The sequence below is a fragment of the Spea bombifrons genome, chromosome 9, assembly GCF_027358695.1.
Source record: "Spea bombifrons isolate aSpeBom1 chromosome 9, aSpeBom1.2.pri, whole genome shotgun sequence".
Taxonomy (NCBI): Eukaryota; Metazoa; Chordata; class Amphibia; order Anura; family Pelobatidae; genus Spea; species Spea bombifrons.
In genome coordinates, this window is record NC_071095.1 from 31,306,823 (window position 1) to 31,333,023 (window position 26,201).

Sequence of the window (26,201 nt, forward strand, 5' to 3'; positions counted from 1 at the left end):
GTCGACAGACTTCTACAATTTGTTTCGAAATGGCGGTTCTGTTAACACACAATAGGAGTTTATTTCATACCCGAAAACTTTTTCTGGGACAGTAAAATAAGCAAGATTTATTTCACCTTCCTCATTCAGCAAAGTCTCCTAAATCAGTCAATATACAAATTTATAGAATTACCTACGGGTTGCCCGATAATGCTCACTTCACGTCAGATAACACCGACAGTGAAAAGTGTGTCAGAATGAATTTTTCAAGATAAACTGAATAAGTGTTCCAATACTACGAAAATTAAAACTCAAGCGGGCGGGCAAAAACAGAAAGCATTCTTGCTCGTGTCGCTAACACTCGGCCAATCAGAATGGAAGAGGAAGGAAGCAGTAGTACGCAGGCGCAGAGCGGTTACATTTGAAATGGTAAAGTCTGTGAATTGGGTTTAACCGTCGCCTCAGCGGAGCATCGGGACAGCAGAACGCGGGAAGGGGGAAAGTCTGTGAGGTCAGCTTGAAGAAGCTGAAAGGTAAGCTTCCGTTATTCTCTGCTCAGAACTTCATAACCGATAATATGTGTGTCCCGCGGCTTTGAGACCTTAGATACGTCCTTACCTGGAGGACGTATCGTGGGTTTTTACACCCGTGTAAATATGTTGCGAGGAGTGAGTACTAAGTGTGACGGAACCGTGCGGACGTTGTAAACGGGGTGTAGGCATTCGCTGGAAAAGTCACAGTTTAGCAGGCATTGGCTTGGCTTTGTTTGTGGTGGAGCCATGTTTTACCTATTAGAAGGGAGCAGTTCGCTTCTCCGTTTCCCATGCGGTTCATCATCACATCTGTGCTGTCATTATTGTTTCAGGGACGGTTTAATGCCGTTGGTTTGTGTACCCCATTCCAGGACACTATGTATAACCCGGTTATCATGGGTCCAAAGATCATGGAATCTGGGTGTTTGTCAGATGGGCTGAACACATTTATGTACAAGATAGGAGCCTGACAGACAAACCTTGGAATCGGTTTTTTATGTTCTGAGGAGACCGAAAGCTCTACGCCCTTAGATATCAACATGAAAAAAAAAAAAATCTAGGCCCACGGCTGCCTTGGAGATAATATACAAAAATTTGAAGAAAAAATAACCCCCTCTCAATGCAAATACCCATATAAGGGAAATTATGCTACAATACCGACTTTTTTTCTAGTTACCTGAAACAAGCAAATAACTAAAAGCCAGGAGCCAAGAATGAGTGAAATAGCAGTGTACAAAATAATTTTAGAAGAAATATACATGAAATTTCAAAGAACTGTCACTTCGATCAAATTTTAGTGACCAGGAATCCATACAGTTGTCACAACTGAAGTAAAATGTTATAAGCAGTGTATCATGCGGCAGTATATGCCATTTAATATAAAGTACTTAGCTGTCAGTAGCTTGACTTTGGAGATAACGCCAATTGTCGTTCTCTTTGTAGCATTGTGTCTAACCCCAAAGTAACCATTGTGCACCTCGGTACATGATGAATGTCACCTAATACCATACAACTGGTTACCTTCTGTATGTTTATATACCGTATTTCCCCAAGTATAAGATGCACCTTAATTTTGGGGGCTGAAATTTTAGAAAATAGATATTACATAAAGTTATTGTACTGGCTGCCTGGGCATGATATGAGTGTGATTGATGTTAGCCGCTAGCAATCACACTCTTATCATGTTCAGGCAGCCAGTATATGCACTTCACTTTCAGCCTCCCTGTACCCCCTACACATGGATCCATGCTGACACACACATTCATTTACTCTCCCACCTTACCTGAACTGCAGACTTCTGTGGGGGCCACTGTTTCCCTCTGTGTTGCTCGAACAGGAACCGAGCGGAGTCATGTGATTCCACTGGGTTCCTGTGTCGCCGCCACGGATCAAGAGACGCTGCTGAGCAAAACATAGGTAAGCAGCAGGTCCCCTAAAAAAAATTATCTACTACCACTGTATAACACGCACCTAATTTTTATACCCCATTTTATTCTTAAAAAAAAAAGGTGCGTCTTATACATGGGGAAATACAGTATACCACAAGGTTTTTGGAGCCAGAATAAAAAGTCCCTTTTTGTCATATAGAATATGCTTAATTTTCCCAAGATTTGTCTTAGTTATCATAGCCTTATAAACTGGTGTTAAATGTAGATATTTTTTAAGTTATTGTTATGTAAACTGTGTCTGTCTGTATTTACAGGTTTGTTGGTTGCAGAAATGGATGGGCAGTCTCTACCACAGAGCAATAAGTAAGTAACAAGCATTTTTGGGTGCATTAGAAGTTCATGGTTTAAGTATTTCACATGCGTATGAGATTTTCTGCATAAACAGCTTGTAAGGTGAGGAGGATGTTCTATCACTAATGGGATCGGTTTGCCCCATGCACAAGTAATTGGTCCCTGCTGTAAGGCCAAAAGCAGTGCAATTCCCCCATAATTGGAGGAATATATTCTGTGCATAACATGGGTACTTTGGTAAAATTATAGAATAAAACTGCGTTTTAGGTGTGTCTACCTTGCAAGATGTGGACATAAGAGCAACCTCCAAGTACATGCATACCTCACTTTAAGGACATTAGTACCAAAAAGTATATTTTGGTAATTTCACTAAGGTTGTCATGGCGTTTAATACTTTTAACATTTTGATACAACTGTTCTTTAAATGTTTTCTATTTATTTATTTATTTTTTGTCTTGTCAGAGACTTGACTGACCGCAGTAGAAGAAGAGTTTCCTCTGTAAGCTTCTGTCTTGTCTTGTCTTGTTTTACTCGCCCAAGGGAAACAAAATTATTAAAATTCAAATATTACAATTTGTTGCGTTAAAGCATTGATTTTGGAACTTTTTAAACTTTGAAAACTCCAGTAGGGTAGTTATTTACCTATGTTTAAGTGACAACTTGTTCCTACATTGTACTCTTGTGAATGGCATCACTGTGGCTAGATTGCCTGGATCTGAGATGCAGCTTTAGTGACGCTTGTAGCGTTTTATTTACACCGATTAGTCTCTTAGATTTCGATATGTGTAAAGGAAGCTATTAAAGCAAACCTTGCTGACAGTTTTCTTTAGTTAGTTTTTTTTTTTTTTTTTTGGTACAATTGTTTCCTTTAGAGTTTAGTAGAATAAAATGACACTTTACCTGCTCTCTTGTCCATTGACCTTCTACCTGTTCTTGAGGACTTAATACCATTAAAAAAAAAAAAAAAACATTTTTAAACTGACAACAGTTTGTGGAAATTGGTGTTTTAATTGGCTTATTTGTACATTGTCTAATATGAGAGATTTTTCTGGCAGATTTTAAAAGCCCCTCGGAGCCCACTCAAAGATCTGGGATGTGGAAATGAACTTTATCAGGTTGGTTTTCTTTATTTGAACTCTATTTTCTGCACCATGAATAAAACGCGTCAAAAAGCCTTGGATGGTGGTGCAGATTTCTTGAATGATTAAAATAGCTTTGACTTGTCTGATCCAAGATGTTTTCAATTTATGGGAATTTTCCTGAAATAGTATATCTTGTAGGGCACCTTGGTCTGTGGAATCATGTGACAGGATCTTGGGACAGGTTAGGTAGCCTTCAGCTCTTAGTATTCCCTTTGAGAAAGGGGATTTTAAATTTCAACATTCCCAATTACTTTAAAAACCGATGTTTTAAAGATTCCACGGCACTTCTGAATGAAAATTGAAAAAAATAATAGAGATCTTGTTTTTTGACGTGTGGAATGTGTCTATATGGCTTTATTTTGTAGGGCATTTAACATTCCCTTCAAGTAGATTCCTATTGCTATGGGAATATTAGTTTCATAATTGCTATTCTTATAGGTTGGTGCATTCCTTTGCTAGCTTCAAAATTGCACACACATTTTTCTATTAACTTAAAAAAAAAGAAAGTTTTATTTCTATTTAAAATATTATGTACAGAGATAAAAAAAATGTAAAATCTAAATTAAAAAAGACTGGAAATCAAGTACACATCTAGATTCCCATCGCTTCGCAATCATTTGTTTTGTAGCCAAAAAACAGATGATTTAAAAGTTTGTTGGAATAATTGGGAAGTGATTTAACTGGGAAATTTTAAAAGAGCTGAGGTAAGATCTGGGTCTAGTAGAGTGTTAAAGACCATTTAAAACCATAATCTTTAAAATAACTAGTAAAAGTCCATTACATATTTTTTTTTTATATAAATCTATATTATTAATACAATAACATGTTCCTTGCAGGATTTAACACTTGATAAGAGAAGAAAAAGTTCTCGAAGAGTCAGCTTTGCAGAAACTATAAGGTTTGTTAACCATTTAATGACTCTCCCAGGCAAAAAATGTGCGCTGTTTTCTAGAGAAGTATTGCTAAAATGTGATATGTTTATTGGATTCTACACTGAATATAAAGGAAAGCCTTATTAGAAAAGCTAACACTACTGTGGTTCTTGTTCATGTATGAAAATTCCGTCTCCAGATGCCACTGAATATACAGAGGCCTGCAGTTCTTTGCATGTTAGTCTGGGTTTGTTTGTGGCCTCCTGAATGAGCCGTCAATGTGCTCTCAGAGGATATTTGGTAGGCTGGCCACTCCTGAGACGGTTCACTTCCAGACAGATAGATGTCGGTTACATTGTTTTGCGTTTGTGCTGCTTTATGAGACCTTTTTGCTCTTTCCGGTTTTTATTTGATTTTTTTTCCCCCTGTTAGTGTTTTCGCACCAGAACTACAATGTGCAGGAGAAGCTGCAGCCAACAGTAACGGTAAGCATCGTTTCCCCAACTTTAGTAACCATTTTAGAATACATTCCCATTTCCACCTGTCTGGTATATTGCTCGTAGTTTTTGCTAAAGGGGTGCGTTTTTCTTTTAACAGATCACGAGGAGGGTGGAAATAATCCTAAAAATGAGTAAGTATTAAAATATATATTTTGTCCTAAACAGTAACAATATTGTTTTCAATATTCCTGCCAGTCCACATTCCACTCATTTTTGTATGTTTATTAGTCTATAGCTGTTTTAGTACTATTTGTTAAATTTCTATTGAGGAGAAGCTGTGTGCGTATATACGTGTCATAGGCACACACAGATATATGGTTGTCCACAAAGTATTATTGAAGCATTTTCTGCAAATTTTCACAGTTTTTAAGAAGCTTTTTCAATTTCTGTTCTAGCAACTTGTGCCAAATTATGAATATTTATAAAATTACAGAAAGAGCTTGGATGTTTCTAATGCTGCATTATATTACATAGTGTACAAAATAAATCGCTTTTAAACGGGCAGTGAATACAAATTTGAGTATACCTCGTTTTTAGACAAATGTGTAGAGATTAATTTATCATACTTAAATACTTTTTCCATTGATGGGGGTTTTTTTTTTAATGTTCTGATTGCTGTATGCGTTCTTTTCTAGGCAGATTGTTTTATAAAGTAATCTGTGTGCTTTTATTTGCAGCGAGTATTCTGTTTTAGCTGCATTTTGCTTTTATCTTTTTTTGTTTTTTTCTCTCTCTAGAATTCAAGAATCTGCTAACACAGATTACAATATTGCTGGTAAGGTATAATTTATTTTATATCAAACAAGTTAAAATACCTGCAATGTGGGCAGTGTGTATATATATATATATATATATATATATATATATATATATATATATATATATATATATATATATATATATATATATATATATATATATATATATATATATATATATATATATATATATACACACACACCGTATTGGCTCGGATATAGGCCGCCCCCGTATATAGGCCGCACCCTAAAAGTTTGGTGCTTTTTTAAAGAAAAAGTTTTTTTCTTTAAAAAAGCACCAAAAAAAACATGCTGCCACTCTGTCTCCCCCCCCCGAGATACGCTGCCGCTGTCCTCCCTCCCCGCGATACGCTGCCGCTGTCCTCCCTCCCCGCGATGCGCTGCCGCTGTCCTCCCTCCCCGAGATCCGCTGCCGCTGTCCTCCCTCCCCGCGATCCGCTGCCGCTGTCCTCCCTCCCCGCGATCCGCTGCCGCTGTCCTCCCTCCCCGCGATCCGCTGCCGCTGTCCTCCCTCCCCGCGATCCGCTGCCGCTGTCCTCCCTCCCCGCGATCCGCTGCCGCTGTCCTCCCTCCCCGCGATCCGCTGCCGCTGTCCTCCCTCCCCGCGATCCGCTGCCGCTGTCCTCCCTCCCCGCGATACGCTGCCGCTGTCCTCCCTCCCCGCGATACGCTGCCGCTGTCCTCCTCTGCCCCCCCTCCTCGACTTACCGGAGCAGACTCCCGTGTGTCTTGCGGGGCCGGCGAGGGACATCTACGCAATACGCGTATGCAATTTCCGGTACCGGAAGTTGCATGCGCGTATTGCGTAAATGTCTCCCGCCGGCCCCGCAAGACACCCGGGAGTCTGCTCCGGTAAGTCGGGGGTGGGCAGAGGTAAAACGCTTAGATAACCTCCCGTGCCGGCACCCCCCCCCCGTGGGAAGTGCTGGCAGGGGAGGCTGTCTGAGCGTATCGGGGAGAAGGATGCAGGTCCCCTGCACCGCTGCGGGGGATCTGTATCTTAACCCCGCTGCCTGCCCGGCGCCCGGGACTGCATGTCCCGGGCGTCGGGCGCTAGAGCCCGAATATAGGCCGCACCCCCACTTTAAAAACTTAAAGTGGGGGAAAAAAGTGCGGCCTATATTCGAGCCAATACGGTATATATATAATTTTTTTTTTTTTACTCTGTTAATCTTTGTTTTATAGGAATGGAGACATTGCTTCATGCTCCTATTCAAACTACAGTTCTTCAGTCAGAGGTACGTTTCTTAAGTTGCGTTGGTATGTATGGTATAATGGAAAGACAACAGCTTCTTGTGTGTCTCGTTAAAAATAAATCGGGCTGCAGGGCAGTGGGAAGCTTTTGGGGAGTAATAGATCTCTGAAAATGGAGCCGTTCTGTCCAAATACATTTTTTGTAACTTGTAACTTGTTGCTTTTTATTCCCCTTATTGCCTATAATATTATTTGCTGTGGGGCACAGAGACCTAAAGTGCAGGCTTTCAGTAGTTCTGGAGGATGCTATTTGAAGGCATGTGGTAACGGCTGTGTCAGTGGTAATTGAAAGGCTTTAAAATGTGCATATTCATAATACGTGCCACACGGGGTACAAAGCCCTTTTAATTACCAATTAATGCGTTTAGAGGCCTTAAGTATAAGCTTTAAATATATTGCTGCACGCTTTGATGTTTTAACCAAGGTCTTGCTCCATATACCTGTTGCCTGCCATAGCATCAAGAGAACCTGCGTACAACAAAAAACCCCACACTAAATCCGTTTTATTTCTTTATTTCTAGTGGGAACGTGGAGATTGTCCCAAAGACAGGACCGTTTTTTTCTCAAGCAACAATGATATGGACATAACAACAAGTAACACAGTGACCATTGATGGCTATCCTGAACTAAAAACACCAAAAATAGATATAGGTTTGTTTCTCGCAAATTTAAAATCTCAAACTGAAGCCTTAAGCGAGAATACAGAGTTTCAGTTTTCAAAATCTGCTCAAACTAAATTAGGTTTTCAGTCAACAGAAGCTTTAGTGCCTGCAAAAAGAAAGTTTGATGACTTTTTGAGCAGTTTAAAAATGGATCCGCACGTGGCTCCCCTTTCAGACGAGGGTGATAAAGAGAATGTGTTTCCATCTAGTTTACCTTCTGGAAGTTCTAGACATTTGTTTTCGGGATATGGGAATACGATTCCAACCACCCAAGAAACTACAGGAAACGTGACAAAGATTTTCAGAGAATATAACGATGGACTTGATTTAACCAAATGTCACACAACTCATATTACTTCATTTATTCCATTGGGCAACAATGAATATGGAAGCAATGGACTCGCTAATAAACCATCAAAGGACCAAAGCAGAGTTTTTGAGGATGATATGGATATGACGTATAGTCATACTGTTCACATAGACGCAGTGCATGAGACTCCCATTATAAGCAATATTCAATCTTTTACAAAAAAACAATATAATGCAAACAACATTGTCCCGTCTGAGAAGACCATAGTTTTTACGGAGGCAAATGAAATGGAATTTACAAAGAATCATACTTTTGCATTAAACACAATGTTGCCTCAGACACGGGAAGCCTCGCTTTTAGAGCTTACACCTGTTTCACCAGTGGAAGACATGGATTTTACCAAAAGTCATACTGTAGCTATAAATGGCCAGAGTATCTTTAACCAATATGCTACAATGGAGTGCGAGAAAATGTCCCAAAACCAGGATATCAATATAATACAAAGTGTCACTCCTGATCTCTACTCTGAATCTAATCTTATGAACAAAGAGGGGAAATGTGTTCTCGGTGAGCCATTTGGACACCCAAACGCAGGTTTTGATGAGCAATTCATGCAAGCAAAGTCTTTTGTGTTGAAAACAGAATCCAAAGATGCTATAGGATCAGCGGAACCATACAATGTTTCTATTATCTGCAAAAATCCCCAAGACTCCAATATACCACATGCACTGAAGGCCGGCAAAACAGATAAAAGTAAATATGGAGGGCTACAGTTATCTTCGCTATCCAACAAGAGCACTTTATTCTTGGCAGATAATGATCTTCCTCCAACAAAATGCCTACCACCGGAACTTCCTAGTAAAGAGAATCAATTCAATCCAAAGTCAAATCCTTTGTCCAAGATCCACAAAAAGAGGGAGAGTGTAAATGTTTTAAGCTTTTCTTGTGTACATGACAAGACAGAACATTTGCAGGAGGATATGGAGATGACAATAAATGGTATTCCTACCCCATGCAGCAAGGATAAAACCATTTTGTTTTCACGTGACCAGCAAGACATGGACATTACTCAATCGCATACTGTTGTTATTGACAGCAAAGGATTTATTGATGGTAGACAAGTTCATGAAAACAACACTTTCTCGGGTTTCCGCCGGAAAAGCGGCACCAGCCTTGTTGCTGCTAACTATGAAGGTGGACTATCCAATTTTGATGTCCGTACGGATCTGTGTGATGATGAAACCGTTTTTGCCCCAGAAAATGAAGATGAAATGGAATTTACCAAGTCCTACACTGTTTCTATTGAGAACAAAATGGATAAAGAATCTGGCAACGGGATTCCTCTGACCAAAAGACAAAGCATGTCTGAAAAAGAATCATCTCCTCTATCGCTATGCGTAGAATCACAAGGAAAGGCTATGTTATGTCCGTCTAACAAGAATATCAACATTGTGAAACAAAGCACTACTGATGAACGCTTTCGATGTCTAGATTATGAGAATAATAAAATAATTGAACAGGTATCTCAAGTTGCCACTATGGAATCTGATAAGACACTTGTACTGGCAGTTGAAATGGAACTAACCGAAAGCCACAACATAATAAATACAAAAGATTCTACAGAGACGTTTAGCCAACATGGCCCAGTCGGTAAAAGCTTTGTTTGTGCACCTGATATACAAGATGGCATGGACATCACAAATTCACATACAGTTTATATCGATAACGTGTTGATGGATGAGAGACCTGTAGTTGCCGGTCAGCCTTTTTCTGTGAAAAGGAAAAGCACGACTGATCTACTAAGAACTTGCGCCAACGATAAGACTGCGCACGCTTTAAGTGATTTCATGGAACTTACCAGTGCCGATGCTGGGCGGTTGTTTGAGGCACCGATGCATTCAGAGAGAGAGACAAATCCAGTCTCTAGGCCTTCCCGGGATAAGAGTCTGCTGTTTTTAAATGACTCAAATGCAATGGATATAACGCGCTCGTACACGGTAGCCATTGAAAACAAACTCTTTGAGAGAAACGGAAATCCCAATCCGGTAATGAAAGCTGACCAAACAAAATGTTCTGAAACCGTGTCTGCATCTGCCAATAAAACTATTTTGAAAGATGACATGGAGTTTACCAAAAGCCACACAGTGTTTATTAATGGAAATAATCAGCTCCCCCTTTGTGAAAGCTCTACGTTGTCTGTGCGAGATGAAATGGAAATTACAAAGTCCAATACAGTTTTCATTGATAACATACCATCAGATATGCCCAAAGTAGACCTTCGTTCTCTTAATGTTGTTAAAAGGCCCTTAACTAGCTCGCAAGTATCATGTGTATCGCACGATCGGACTGTACATTCGGTTGATGACATGGAGATGACAATGCCTGCAAACACTGGTTTAACTGGAAAAAGGCAGCTGAAAACTGAGGATGAGAGAACCATTTACAAGTCTGTAAAATCCCAGGACAAAACTTTAGTCTTTAATTCTGAAGAAAGTCACATGGACATTACAAGATCGCATTCTGTTTCCGCTGAAAATCAGCTTGTCGATGATGTATACAATATTTGCAGTCTGGAAAGGAAATGTCAATTAAACCGTTCCAACTTGCACCTAGCGTGTAACATGGACATCACAAAGTCAAACACCGTATTTATTGACAATCTTTTCGCTGATGAAATTCCCCATAGAACATGTGCTCCTGATAATAAAATTGTAAATTCACATAGCACGGCAGGTCACTTTATTAGTAAGATACAGAACCAACCAGCTGGAATATCTGAGGGTTCGTCGGACAAAACTCTGGTGTTCTCAGATGACATGAATGACATGGATATAACAAGATCGCAAACTATTGTCATTGAAAACAAAGTCTTTGAGGTAAACAAGGCACACAGCGCTAATGTTAAAAATACGTTAATAAATGACACCGAGGCTCTGTCCGTCAAGGAAACGATAAACCCAATTGAAGATGAAATAGAATTAGACAAAAGCCGAACACTGCTAATTGATAAAAATACTTCACAAGCACCGAAAGACACATTTCCTGCAAGTAGAGGTGTTGCTGGTTTACTATGTGACCAAGAGGATGTCGAAATGACAAAGACTAATGCAGTTTTTATTAATAACACGCTAACTGATGGAGAGTCCAAGGCAGGCCTCCTTTCTCTACCTTTTGTTAAAAGAAAAAGCATATCGTATTCACAGATATTAAGTACAACTAGTAACGGTCATCCATCTCTTGAAGTGCAAATGGTTCCTTCAATGTTAATTTGTGGTAGGCAGGCACAAGCATCAGAAACGGCATCATCAAGGTCTTCTCCGGGGAAGATGGCTTCCTCTGGCACAGAAAACATTATAACAAAAACACACGCTGACGTGGAAAACGGAGAATTTGGTGAGGTGGCCACAAGAAACAATGCCAGACTAAAAGACACAAATGAACGGGAGATCACTTCTGCAGAAGTGAAGATGAAAGATGGTCATGAAAATACCGATGACGATGTTTCTTCTAATATTGTCAGAGAAATTAACTCAGCAGTGACTCAGGATCAGAGCTTGTCCGCTACAAGTCTTATGAAGCCTGCTCTATCAATTGACCGCACGGATTTATTTACAAATAATGCCCTGCTCAAAAAGGCGACTATTCCAGATGCTAATGCGACCAGAAGTTTGTTAGAAACGGAGATCAGCCGTGATATTGCGGGAAACTGTTTAAAGACCGGTGACCGTCTGGTTAATAATCGCATAGAGTATCAAGATAGAGGCCAAAAGGACTGTGTGCCCTTTGATATACAAAATGACTGCATTACTCTGACAGAAGACAAATCTTCTGTTCAGGATAAAGATACTTGCAGTTATCGGGATGACCAATCGGATAAAAAAGCAAGGCCGAAATCAAAGAGGGTGTCGTTCATGCTTCCAGAAAAAGCCGATTTGTGTGTGCATACGACTGAGGTTATAGATGAGACTAATACTGTGAGGAATCCTTTCAGTCATATTTCTCCTCGTTCAGAAACGCCTGTGCACTCGATGGTTGGACGTATTACTGACCGCTCGCCAAACGGCCCTACAGTGCAACAGAAAAACATCGTTCCAGGAGATTGTTGTAGTCTGCCTGACTGCGAATTTGGTCTTTCACATTCAGTTACAGACGTGAGTGTGACTGAAAGTGTATATCCTTGTGCTGGGATTTCAGAGTTATCAAAAAATGACAACGGGAGACGCAGAAGTATTGCCGACATCCACTTAAAGATAAAGAGCCTTGCACAAAAGTCTGAAAAGGTTCCAAGTCATACCGCTCCAGTCTCTTGCTTTGTTGATCAGCTGCCTACTCCTGAGGAAAAGTCTGGCGATAGGCTGAGTACCAATGAAGAATATGTTCTGGATACAGAAAGGACACCCAGCAAGGAACCTAGTATGGAAAAGAGGGATGAACTTTTTAAAGAAGATTCTATCTCCCCTGCAAGAGCTAATTCAAAAGAGATGTGCTTGCCAAATATGCTTTCTGTGAAGATTTTCCAGCCTAAATTACCTCAAAAAAGGAGTTCTAGTATACACAATGTGCCAGAGCTGCATCCTTCAGTTTCTGAAGCACATGTTAACAGAAAATCACAGAGCATCTTCAAGGCGTTGCCGGATGATGCTCAGAATATTGACGAAGAGATGCTACCGGTCTGTCCAGAGGACCCGGATCCAAATGGCTTGTTGCATTTGGAGGTTCCAGAAGGGGCGTGGGAGGAGTTGTGTGAAAAAGAAGCTCTCCATATAGATCTAGGTCAACCTTCATTTAAGCCACAAGAAACCAAGACCGCTCAAAAGAGGGCTCGAGACACGGAGGATGACGAAGCGTTCCGTAAGGAGAAGAGAGCTCGGCAGAACGAAGACGCTGACTCGCAGGGCACAGCGGTGAGTTTTTGTTTTTTGTTCCTACAATTTTAGAATTGTCAAAGATCTGGGCCTTGTACTTTGCGTATAAAGAAAATGGCTTCTGGTAACAAGCCAGGAATAGAATTATTATTAAAAAGGAACTATAACTCGGATACAATTTTATTCACAAGTTTATTACTTTGATGGCACCATGTGGATTCTGTAAAACAAATTTCTTTGAAAATAGAGGGGGGGAAAAAACAGCATGCAATAGTGTATGTGTAGAACTAAAATAAACACCGTTCAGCCATAACACTTTGAGCGCTGACGGGTGAAGTGAATGCTGCTGGTCATCTTATCATGGCACATGTCTGTGGGAGGGATATGCTAGGCAGCAAGTGAACATTTTGTTCTCAAAGTTGATGTGTTAGAAGCAGAACAATTGGGCAAGCGTAAGAACCTGAGCAGCTTTGACAAGGGCCAAATTGTGATGGCCAGACTGGGTCAGAGCATCTCCAAAATTCTGCTCTTGTGGGATGTTTCTGGTGTGCTTTGCTTGGTATCAAAAGTGGTCCAAGGAAGGAAAAGCGGTGAACCCGTGACAGGGTCTAGGGCGGTCAAGGATCATTGATGCACGTGGGGGGGCAAAGGCTGGCCTGTGTAGTCAAATCCAACAGATGAGCAACTGTAACTCAAATTGCTGAAAAAGCAAATGCTGGTTCTTATAGAAAAGTGTCAGAACATACAGTGCATCGCAGTTTGTTTCGTGTGGGGCTGCGTAGCCACAGACCAGTCGGAGTGCCCATGGTGACCCCTGTCCGCTGTTGAAAGCACCTACAATGGGCACACGAGTGTAAGACCTGGGCCACGGAGCAATGGAAGAAGGTGACCTGGGCTGATGTTTTCTTTTACATCGTGTGGATGGCTGGGTGCGTGTGAGTCTCTTACCCGGGGAACACATGGCATCTTGATGCCCTATGGGGAGAAGGTAAGTCGGTGCAGGCAGTGTGATACTTGGAGCAATGTTCTGCTGTGAAACCATGGGTCCTGCCATTCATGTGGCTGTTACTTTGAGACGTGCCACCTACCTAATTGTTGCAGACAATGTACACTCTTTCATGGACGGGGTATTCCCTAATGGCATTGCCCTCTTTCACCAGTATAATGCGCCCTGACACAATGCAAAAATGGTTCAGGAATGGTTTGAGAAACACAAGTTCAAGCTGTTGACCTGGCCTCCAAATTCCCCACATCTCCATCCAATCGAGCATCTGCTGGATGTGCTGGACACACAAGTCCAATCCGTAGGTGCCCCACCTTACAACTTATAGATCTGCTGCTAATGTCTTAGTGCCAAATACCACAGCACACCTTCAGAGGTCTAGTGGAGTCCATGCCTCGACGGCTCAGAGCTGTTTTGGTGGCAAAAAGGGGATCCACACAATATTAGGCAGGTGGTACTAATGTTATGTGTGTGTGTATATGTAATATGTAATGTATATATATGTATATGTATGTGTGTGTATATGTATGTGTGTGTGTTATATACAATTTACCCCCTTTCTAGAGTCTTAGAAGTCTCAGAAAAGGGGGCGCATATTATACCAGAGTAAGAGCATATTTATGGTCGCTCCATGAAAGTGATTGTGCATTGTTAACCCCTTCCCACAAAATAAATTGTGATCAATGATTGTCTCTTTTAACCCTTAAATGATTATGGACACAATACTCTCTGCAACGTATTATAACAAATTAAATTCTCAATATAGTGGATATGCTTTTTTTTTTTTCTTTGCCCCGTGCAGATGTCAATGGCTTGTAAAAGCCCAGATGAGTACTATACAAGCGAGTATTCCGCTTTGCATGCAACCAAAACTCTAGAGGCAACCAACTTTAGTGGTAATAGCAGTTCAATGGACTCGAGAGGCGAGGGCGTATCGGTAGAAGGAAGCAGTAAGTGTTTTTCACAAAGGGAAGTTATTAATATTGATTGTTTGGCACTTATTGAATGATGTGCGTAGAATGTTATACATAGTATGTATCCCACTGAAAAATGACCAATATCTCTTGCTATCGGAAATTTAATTTGACAATTTAAAACTGGAAATAGAAAAGCAAGCGTATGACTAGTTGTATTCTTACATTTTATTTTATTAGGTTCTACTTTTTTTTTTTCTCACAGGCCAGCATTGTAGTCAGATGGATTCTCAGTTACCATGGGAACCGGAATGTCTATGGCAGGCGAGTAAAACTCTTGTTTATAAGGCGTAATTATACTTCAGCCTGTTCTGGTACAATAAGGTTTGTTCTGTTTTGTTTATAAAATTTGGCATTTGCTTAAGCTAATAACTCACAAACAATGGCAATCCCTTGTGTCGTCATTGAACACGTTCATTAAACATTCACAGTACTGCTGGAAAAAATAATTAAACCTTTGGAATTCATAACTGGTCGAAACTTCTTTGGCAGCAATAACCTCAAACAAGCGCTTCCGTTAACTGCGGAAAGCCGAGGAGGAATTCTTTACAGACCTGCTTAAACTCAGTAATCTTCCTAGGATGTCTGGTGAGAACGGCTCTCTTGGGTCATTCCACAGCATCTCTAACGGGCTAAGGTCTGGGCCACTCCAAAATGCAGATTATTTTTAAGCCTTTCTGTAGTAGATATACTGTGTTTAAGGTCAGCCATCCTAACATTACCGTGTATAATACCTTTATAAAATTATAAGTGTCATTTTCCAAATGGCAAACGGAAAATAAAGCAAAGATTTGTCTTTTAGAAATTCCAAGAAGGAACTATTACAGTAAAGGAGTTCTTTACACTACTCAGGATTCGGATTCTAATTCAGAAGCCGCGATCTAGTGTAATTCCTGCAAATGTAAGTAACTTGCATTGATGGCATAAACAGCTGATTTTAGTGAATTTGGAAATTGAACATTGAAATTTGTTTATAGTTAAAAAAAAAAAAAAAAAAAAAAAAAATCTCTAATGGCCTGTTAAATGGGCAATAACATGGGTGCTATAGCTGTACTTCGGGTACATGATTTTGGACACTTATATACTGCATAATGTGGAGCAGTCCCCATAAAAAGAATGACTTATTCTTAGCAATTTTCCCAGAATCATCTTTTTGTATATGGCTTAATGCCCTCGCCTATCAACTATATGGGGGGGGGGAGTATCTAGTGATTGGGGGGTTTGTTTCCCCATGATTGGTATATACTTATACTGAACAGCAATTCTTCTGAACTGCAAAATGCATCTGCAGTCCTGCCTAAGAAAACTTATTTCTAGTCTATGCCCAGTCCAGGCACACGTTCTTAGGGATTGTTGGGCAGCCATTCCTGACCAGCAGTCCGTTGATATTTTGTATTTATTATATTTATTCATTATATTTTGTCCTTAAGGGGTTAAGCATTGCTTGAATACTATTATGTTTTCTTTTCATTATGTAGATTGAAAGTACATATTAAATTTCCAAAACTAAAGTCCAGATTGCATACGTATTAATGGTCTTTGTTTTGTGTTGAGATGCAGAATACCTGTTATGTTGTTTTCCTGCTACATTAAATAGTGATTGGGTGAAAGTGTGAATCAAGTTTTAACCCCCACCCCCAAAAAAAGAAAAAAAAAGTAACCAAAGTGCCAACCTTGCACATTTTATATCTCATTTCAAGATTTTCTTTTCCTATTTATTTTCCAGCTTGGAGGAAATGAACAACAGAGTGATGTGGTTGCCATGCTAGATCAGCATCTATACCAGCCCAAATTGCAAGTGTACGAGGAGCACTTTAATACATTGTATCAGACTGCAGAAGAGTAAGAAAATCTTAGTTTTTTGCTTTTGCTTCCAAATTGAATATTTCAAAAATTGAACATCCTTTTCAAGACCATTCTATATAATGTGTATTCATGTAAAAAGTACATTTAGTTTACTCGCTTTGCATTATCGGATCTCCTTACGGTATTCTTGCCAGTGGCATGTGAACACCGACAATCCGCTCATACTGTGCCTCACGATAACAAAGAAAATCAATTTCCACCCCTTTTAAAGAAACTCACAATGTGGCTTAAACCAATGTGAATAAACTTGCATATGTTAAAATATATATATATATCTTCATTTTAGGTTAAAAATATGTATAGAAATGCAGGAAAAGCCTTTAGCTGAAGTCAACAGCCTCCTTTGGGAAGCGATAAGAATGTGCTCTGAGGATGAGGTAGGGAAACCATTTTTTATTATTATTATTCGTTCTTTTGATTAATTCTGGTTTTGAACATTACATTCAAATGACATATTTTTATATTATTTTACGACAAACAGATAATGTATTTTGGCATGAAATTGAAAAGTCTTAAAGCCCTGTACACTAAGAGAAATAAGCTGATCGCTCACCAAGGGAAAGTGACGGTGTACAGTAAGTTGCTTCAGTCTCTACAGGTAAGCAGTCCAACTTACAATTGCATTTCTCAAAGAGGGCTTTTCATAGCTTTCAAAAAGTTAAGCACCAGTTTATATTCCCTTCAAACCTCCATAGGATCAGTGGGAGCAGCTACAGTCTAGAATGAGTGAAGCAGATAAACTTCTTCAAGAGGTTGAAAACTGCATATCGGGGTTAGATATGGGTAAGTTGATATCTCTTCAAAACTCGGTAGCTGTTGTGAAGACACTTGCTTGTAATGCCTTTATTTAAGGGTATTCCCAGGGGCATTTTAAAAAGTGGGGTTCATGTGTCCCTTTCTCAAGAGACAGCTACTGAAGGTCAGGTTAACTGGCTGGACAATGCAGAGTAATGGGTTTGGGAAAGTAATGGATGTGGGCAGGGCCGGCCCTATAATGGGGCAGACTGGGGCAATTGCCCCAGGCGGCACTTTAGAAGCGGCGGCACTTTGCCGCCCCAAGCGCTTTTTTTTTTTTTTTTTTTTTTTTGAAGCGGAGGAGAGAGAGAGGGGCACCGAGTGGTTTTCGCTTACCCGCTCGGCGCCCCTCTCTCTCTCTCCTCTGCGGCGAGTCTCCCTGTTCGGTCCCGGTGCCAGCTTGTAATGCAGAGCGCCGGAAGTGACGTCAATTTCCGGCGCTCAGCATTACAAGCCGGCACCGTGGCAGAGCAGGGAGACTCGCCGCAGGACTGTTTAAAGGTAAGTACCGGGGGGGGCGGGGGTAGATAATGGCGTCGGCGAAGTTTAAAATGAAACCACCCCCCCCGCCGTCGGCGGAGCGGCGGCGTTTTAAACTTCGCCCCAGGCGGCGTTAAGTCTTCGGCCGGCCCTGGATGTGGGGAGGAAATACGTGAGGTTGGGGTAGGTGTATATTTCTCTTACATGTTTATGGATAGGCCTGACTGTCTCGTTTGTAAGGCTTCCCTTTCTAATAGTAACAGAGCTGAGTGTTTGATCCCTTTTAGATTTTTAGTGAATGATTGTCACTATCTTTTCTCACAACTGCATTTTTGGATTTTCTTCGTTTAGAAACGGACAGACTGAAAGCAGAATGTCTGGATGGAAATACTCCATATAAGGATCAAGGGGTTCAAGTGCTCCAAAATGGTGATTACAAATTCACAATATGGAACTGTATTTTTAGATATAAAGTTAGATATCATTTTGTACAGCAGATTAATACAATCAAACGTCAATGTCTGATTATTTTAGCAGTCATAAACCACAATATATTAAAGGAATTAGTGGTCCGTTGGGTATTTTTGGAATGAAAAAATAATAATAATGGGGGGGGGCTAAACATTACTTGGAATGTGTTGATGCAGCGATTACTATACATACATACATATATATCTATATATATATATAGATAGATATAATATAGATAGATATAGATATGTGTGTGTGTATATATAAAAATGTTGGGTACCTGTTATGTGAGGGTCCAGCTAGCTGCTAGAATGTGTCACTCATTGTGCTTTAGTATTTTTCATGACACAATTCGAATGCTTTTTTTTATTTTATTTTTTTCTCTCCGCAGAAATTGAAGATTTGAAACTCCAAGAAGAAAGTAGCTCGAAGTAAATAGATTAAAATTGCTTCTTGTCTTTAAAGAATATTTAATCTTGTGCTTCTAACACATACAAAATGTGTTCTGTATGTGCCGTCTCTTATTCTGTTAGAATACGTTTAGAACATTTTCTCCTATTTTCTACAGGAAAGGTGCACAATTGGAAGAGCGCAAGCAACAGGTTTTAGGTGAACTAGGCCGCTTGCAAGAAGAAGCACAGACCCTGAACAAATATTTGCAGGAGAACAAGTAAGACCGAAAACTACTAAATGAAACTTTTTCTAATAGATCTGCCTAGACGGGGCTAGTATTGCTTGATACTGAAACTTTAAAGAACAATAAAAAAAAAAATCTGACAAGGGTTAAAAACATTTGTTCAGGGGATATACTAACATATCTGTTATAAAGTATCTGCTTAGTTAATAGCATGACTTGAGGTTTTTGAGATATGTTATGACACACACACACACACACACACACACACACACACACACACACACACACACACACACACACACACACACACACACACACACACACACACACACACACACACACACACACACACACACACACACACACACACACACGTTTACCCCGTGTATTGCAATACTTCATGATCTTTTTATATTTATTTTATATTATCTCAGTTTCACGGAATGGACACTTGATAGTTGGACGGATGACCAGGCCATTTTGTATTTTCTCTATGACTCTCTTGAACTTACTGTCCAATTTGGTGACTTCATAGGTGAGTACTGTATGTCACATGATTTTATATAAACTAAATGAATAAGTTGCACACTGATAGGCAGTAAATAGACAAAATACCTGACTGCACGTGGCTTTATAGTGTGGGACACACAACAAATTAAGGGGGTAGCAGAGGGATTACTACTCGCTAATCGCTAATCTGTAACCACCGGACAAGCCCACTATGTAACATTTAATATATTCATGATCAAAAACCAAATAAAAGGAGTGAGCAAAATGTTTCTTTAAGTGTCAGTATACACTCCTACACCACCCAAGTATACAAGAGGGAAAATATTGTATACTTATATGGAATTGGTGGTCAAATGAAAATGATCACTCCGTCAATTTAAATACACGAAAGAGAAAAAAACCAGGGGAGGTTCTTAATATATTGATGTACTTACTCTTCCTTTAGTGTTGGTCTACCGGAATTGGCAGAGGGAGTACTCTGTGTCAACAATTCTATTGATCTAGTAGAAGGCTTGATGTTGGCGAAATATCTCCAGAGTTCTGTTGGAACATTTTGTAGTGTAGCGTAGCGCTCGTATCTCCCAGGAATAGCTTTGTTGTTCTCTGTATACTCTGCTGAATGCAGCCGCAGCTGCTGTAAGCGAAGGTTCGTGCTTCAGGTGGCCTGTAAACTAACTTCAGAAAAAAAGACTAGCAGAGTATATATATATATTTTTTTGTTTGTTTTTTGAGTTCTATACAGCAAAACAACATAACATATATTTTTTCCCCCTAGATGGTGTCAATTGTATTAACACACCCTGCAGGCAAATTTCCAGTATAAGATTTGAGTCGCTGCTGAATGGTAAGCTACAAACCCAGAATAAAAGCCACCTACATCCATAATGTTGTAAGACCAAAGTAATTAATTGAGAATACAACTCGCGATCAAACGTGTAACAAAGTGCTGTGGCTTAATGCTAGTCATCCTCTGTCTACATGGGTTCATTGTATGCAATATTTCATTCAGTCTCCTGTTTATCTGTGATATTCTAAATACATAGCGGTAGCACCACTATATATATATATATAGATATATAGATATATAGATATCTATCTATCTATAGATATATTCATGTACCAATCCAAGAAGCATATTTTTTTTCACATCTAAAATGTGACTTGTACAAGTAAAGTCTAAATATAAATGGGCTTCTGTCTAAGTAATGCACACTGATACAGTGAATAACAATGTGGCACAAAACAACGAAGAAAAAAAACAGTACAATGCCGTACAATGTAATATGGTAGTTAACTAACCTTGTTTTGTAAACATTGCCTCTACACTTCAGTATCCAGCCATTAATAATAACCTCTGAGCAGCGCACACATACTCGAAAATAAATATACCCTGCCTCTTTATCATGTTGCCTACTGTTAAACAATACTGCTTATCCTATTGACCGTGATATACAATGTACACAATCTTGTATTTTAATGTTGCTTTCCATACGGTTACTGTATTTTATCTCTTCGCAATTTCCCAGATACGGCTCCTTCGTCTTCTCTCCTGGTACATAGATTAATTTTGCATTCGATTGAAAGAAAAGGTCATCTTCACGAAAGTTATAAGACTCAGCAAGATCTGCCGCAGGTAAAAACAAAAAACATTCCTATAGTCCACCTTTAGGGACCGATACTAAACCGAAAGCAGCACTCAAACCCATTGATGTCTCTTGTTTTGTGTTCCATTTATATGGTATTTAGTAATGTCAGGCTCCGATGTTCATGTCTACTTCCCCTAAAGCAAATAGCTAGGGCACTTTTCCATTAAGAGTTTGCACAAACGAGGATAACAGATTTGTTTTTGAAGATGTTCAACCACTCTGCTAAATGGAATATGTCGACTAAATATACCACTACAAAATATTCCTATCACTGTTGAATGCCTGAAACATCCCCATGATAGAAATGCTTTAGTCGTGTATAATTTAGCTCTGTTTATAAAAAGCTAAAAGGACAATTTAGCTTTTCTGACTTCTCGCCACCGATTGCCTAAAACAGAATTGGTGGCAGGAAACAACTCCCATTGAAATCAACAAGAGCACTTTTCACACATGCGCAATGGGGTCTGAATAGACACCTGCCCACATTGTTCGCTGTGCCAGCACTGGAGCTGACTGGCAGTAAATCGATCACATGCGTGGAGATGTGAACACTTCTCCTAATCTGCAAATGGGGGCGGGGGGGGTTGCAAAGGGGCAAATGCATATGGCCAACAAAAACATTTAACGGGACAACCCTGCTATATCCATTAAAGTGTCCTGGCTAGAGTCTCCTTTTAAATGGTGTGTAACTTACCAGACACAAACAAGGGATTGTTACTGTAACTAAAGAGGACTCTTAGGTTTATAATTTGGTGGGGTGTGGGGAGGGGGTTCAGGTCTAGTTGGGTTTATTTACTTACAAAATTAGGGAGTCCAATTAATGTGGAACAGCACCTTTGAAAAAGTACACTATTAGGTGCCCTAATTCTCGTTCTATGTTCTAAATCTGTTTTCTTTATGAGCAAGAAAAGCATACTATGGGCAGTGTAATCACCCTTGCTTCTTCTCTCTAGTGTAAGATTCTGGTGTTTTAAAACTAACCAGCATCTACAGACCTATTAGGTTAAATTTAAATCTTTCAGTTGTCCAGTATATTAAATACATTCTCTCCTCCTTTCAGCTGCTATTCGATGTGTCTCTGATAGTGAACCGGTGCCGGCTGCTGGGTGAAGAAGTTCAATATTTAATAAAATGGGGAGCAAAGTTTAATCTTCTGAAAACCGAAGTAGACAACTCAAAGTGAGTATGACAACTGCAGTACACACATGTCCATGATTTAATTTAGCACACAAACCTCTGTTTTCTTTTATTGCAAAACACCTTAAGAATGTCAAACATACTCCCCAAAGCTTGCATCCAGCCCTTTAAGCTTTTCCTACCCCCCCCCCCAGCTAGCAGCTACCCAGCAATCTTGCCTTTCTTGAAATCAAGGGGTCTGTGTCTCACACTGACTCAGCAGTGGCTGCAAAGAGCTGGCTTCACTAGTTGGATGTGACTTATTTTTCTAGTTGAGCTTTGTGTAGCCCCTGCACGTGCATCAGGATGAAACAGACACCCCTGCTGAGAGGAGGAGGCAGCTGGGAGGTAGTAATGAAGTCTGAAGGATGGGAAATGGCAGTGAGTGCCTGTGGGTTGTTTCTGTGACTGGCAATCTGAGTCGTGTGATAGTATTGTGAGTACAGTAAGAGCTGTGTGTTCTTGTGTGAGTGTCTATCTGTGAATGCTGTGAGTTGTTAAAATATGCAATGGCTTGAATGCTGGGCACTTCTAGCTTCTGCTAAACACGTCGGCAACATTTTTGTGTGACACTTGTGATTTATCGCAGAAGGGGTCTCCATTTCCTATTGGGCCCCCAAACAATTCGACAAACCTATGCATTGGTTGGTGTTTGACAGTGACATAAACCGGGAGCCTGAAGTATACCTGAAGTACAATTTGTGTGGTTTAAAAAAAAAACAAAACAAAAAAAATTAGAATTAGCAGCATGTGAAATACTCTGAAGCCGGCCACTTCAATTTACCCCCATCAAACCATATATTTTTGAAAACTAGACACCCTAAAGATGTCCCAAATAGGACATAGGGACTGGATTACCAGATTGGGAGGGAGTGGTTTTGAAAAAGCTATATAAAAACATTAGGTATTTCTTAAATCAGGACAAATATTAAAATCAATTTTGCAGGTTTTTTCATTAGCTTCTCTATATGGGTAAAAGATTTTAAATCTTGGAAAAATGCTTATGATTTTTTTTTTTTTTTTAGAAGATCAAAATGGTAGAATGAAACAATATATAACTTGTGTGGGTAGAGTAAATGAGAGAGAAGAAAATGACAGCTAAACAGGAGCAGCGCAGAAATGTTAAAGCAGCTTTGGTCATGAAGGGTATAAAAAAAAAAAAAGTCTATAAGAGGTTAAAGGCCAAGGCTGCACTTTTGCTTATATTTTTTTTTTTTTTGTAAAAAACTCCTTTAATATTAAAAGAATGTAAAACCAAGTGGGGGGGAAATCAAATATACCAATAATGCATTGCAAGTGCAACTGCTTAGACTATATTTGTTCCTTTATTTTTGGAAACATGCCTGGAGACCCCCTAGGGACCTCGGGGATCTTCTTGTTTGCCTTCCTTGCTGAGGGAGTTCACTTTAAATGTCTTAGTTGGAATCTGCTAAAATGAGGAAATGTAAGCCATTGCTATTAAGTTAAATGAAATTCTAGGACTATGTTGCAGTCACCATTTTCAGACGCAAACGAGTTAACCCATTTAAGTCTTTCACTGATTTCTGTGACATAAATGTGTGATAAGCCAGCTTGTGACTGGAGTGAGTACTTGTCTTTTTTTTCACAATCGCTTGTAATTGCAGGGGGGGGGCACTTTAAAATTGTGCCAATCTCAAAAGAAATGACATCTGTAATCATAAGATAACTGACCATTGTGTTCCATGTATAATTCAGAGTGAAGCTAGTGTTTTCAAGCGTGGCAGCCTGTGCGAAGTTCGAGCTTATAGTACATCTGTCGGAATTGTACCCAATGGTTCCCCTCTCCTTCACAGTCCAGAATCTAATTGGAAAAATTGAGTAAGTACTGGACATTTTTAATAAATCTTAAAATGTCATTACATTCATGTTCTTTATGTTTAGTAACACATTTGAAAGAGAAGGTGTGTGAATGAGGATGTACTTGTCATTGAAAAAAATGATAGTGTCATTTTATAGAGGGTACTATTTTCCCGAGTCAAGTGGACTAGCAAATGTGTAGGTGAAACAGACAATTACATTACACTTCTATTGTCTCGGGTTTTTATGGTATGACAAAGCCTGGAACTGTGCACTAATGTAAGCTGTCATGTAAGTAGTATTTATAAAGCTCACTTGCTAAGCAATTAGTGACCAGAAAGTGCCCCCATTGAAATCCATTGGAGCGCTTTCTGTTTATGTCCTCCTCAACTCTCTCCTCGAGGCACACCTCAGCCCAGGATTTGGGTATTACTCAGATGTGTTAGGTGTGCCTTGAGGAGCGCTGCTATAGACCACATTCACTGGAGCTGAATGGCAGTAAGTATATCGCGTGCCAGGAGATGTTTGAACACAAATACCAATTGAAAAATGGCTTGGGGGCGTACAACGGGGTAGTCTGAAGAACCCCCCCCCATGTGTTAGCAAGGGGGCAATACATAGATTTAAAGGGGTCTCATCAAAAGTGCATTTGATGGCTGGAGTGTCCCTAGTTTGTGCTGGTCATGGGGAAAGGTAAGTGGGGGTCAGACAGGGTATAACAGCAACAGCGTTTGAAGTCGTGAAGGTCCGGGCACGTCAACTGTCGTTAACCATTTGTTTTTTCGGGTGACGTGCCCTGACCGTCAATTGTCATTAAGGGGTTAAACCAGGGAGTGGAGGGGGCACAATTCTTACCTTTTGGTGTTATTTGGCATAGAACTGGCCACACTTGCATATATTCTTCAAAATCAGTGGGCTTTGTAAAGACATGGTATTTTATGTTCGGGATAACCATATGCCTGTCCCATACATGTTTACATTCCCTTTGTGTATTAAAATCTACCAATTAAACATGGCTCGATATTTCTAATCGCCAAAAAAATAAAGCGGATACAATTACACCGCTCTGTTCATAACGTCCACTTGAGATATTCTAAGAAAACTGTTTAGATACCAAGGTTTAAAAAAGTAAATGTATGTGTTTTATAACCTGGAACTTTCTTTTTTGCTTTTCAGCCACGATAAGATAAGTGCCATTTTTTCAAAGGTTCCTGTGGGTTTTGAGTACTTGAAGAGAGCCATTTGTCAAATATATACAAGTCTCCTGATATGATCCTTCCTGTGCCCAGGAAAGACCTTTTCCGCCCATACATACTGAAGATACTTTTAAAGATTATTAATTTGAGTGCGTATTTCAAGGACCTGTCTTAAATTACCTGCATAAGCTGTGGCTTGTTAATGTGTTAGAAAACACACGAGTTCTCTTGTACAGATGTCAATGTAAATGTTTTAAATGGTTTGTAAATATTGCATACATTTTGTTTTGTTAGTGTTACGCATTATACCATCCTTTATATATATACGTATGTTTCAGCCCTTGTATTTAAGCTCTTTATCATATGTTGCATATTAAACCCACCCGTTATTTCCCATCATTATCCTGAATGGTCCTGTTTTTGTTGACCCTACCCTCCTACTATTAGGTGGTGCAAGTAATGTAATCCTCATCCACACGGATGTTTAGGTATCGCAATATTATCGCAAACCTATGAATTCTAAAAGGTAATCAAAAGAAGAAAGGTAGATGTTATCCATAGGTTTTATTTATTTTTTAGGGGGGGGGTGTAAATACAGTGATTGATACTGCACTGCTGTAATAAACTTTATTTCTCTTAAACGGTAGTGTTTGTTTTTGGACTAAACACACCACTATATAAAAAAATATATATTATACATATGGTACAGCCGCTTTTCTCTTGGAGTTAATAGTTTATTTTCAGCAAGACGAATTGCTGGCTATAATTAATAAGCGATTAGCTCTCGATAGTAATTGTATGTTCTCTAATTCCTCATTCAATTGGCAGAAATTACAATCTTTATTAAAAATACCCATTATCAATTTCTAAAAGTTCAATGTAACTATAATTTCCATGCCTACATAGCTCTGTAGTTCTGGTCGTCTGGCACAAACTGCACCTGCTTTGAAATGTATTTAGAAGTTCATTCCCTTTTTTAGTAGGAAATACCATT

The 26,201-nt window shown here is 39.6% G+C and overlaps 1 protein-coding gene across 1 annotated transcript; it reads left to right on the forward strand.

Moving 5' to 3' along the window:
• The first annotated feature begins 425 nt into the window (after positions 1-425).
• Positions 426-25,574, forward strand: KNL1 (kinetochore scaffold 1). The gene is made up of 26 exons (XM_053475247.1): positions 426-512; positions 2,215-2,263; positions 2,714-2,750; positions 3,307-3,366; positions 4,230-4,291; positions 4,698-4,750; positions 4,863-4,896; positions 5,503-5,540; positions 6,730-6,782; positions 7,320-12,674; positions 14,441-14,588; positions 14,818-14,876; positions 15,415-15,513; positions 16,339-16,454; positions 16,765-16,855; positions 16,960-17,076; positions 17,174-17,261; positions 18,105-18,182; positions 18,616-18,655; positions 18,793-18,894; positions 19,296-19,396; positions 20,147-20,215; positions 20,898-21,004; positions 22,078-22,196; positions 23,910-24,032; positions 25,188-25,574. Exons 2-26 carry the CDS (start codon positions 2,232-2,234, stop codon positions 25,282-25,284), a joined length of 7,278 nt encoding a protein of 2,425 aa, XP_053331222.1. The 5' UTR covers positions 426-512; positions 2,215-2,231; the 3' UTR covers positions 25,285-25,574.
• Positions 25,575-26,201: the final 627 nt, after the last annotated feature.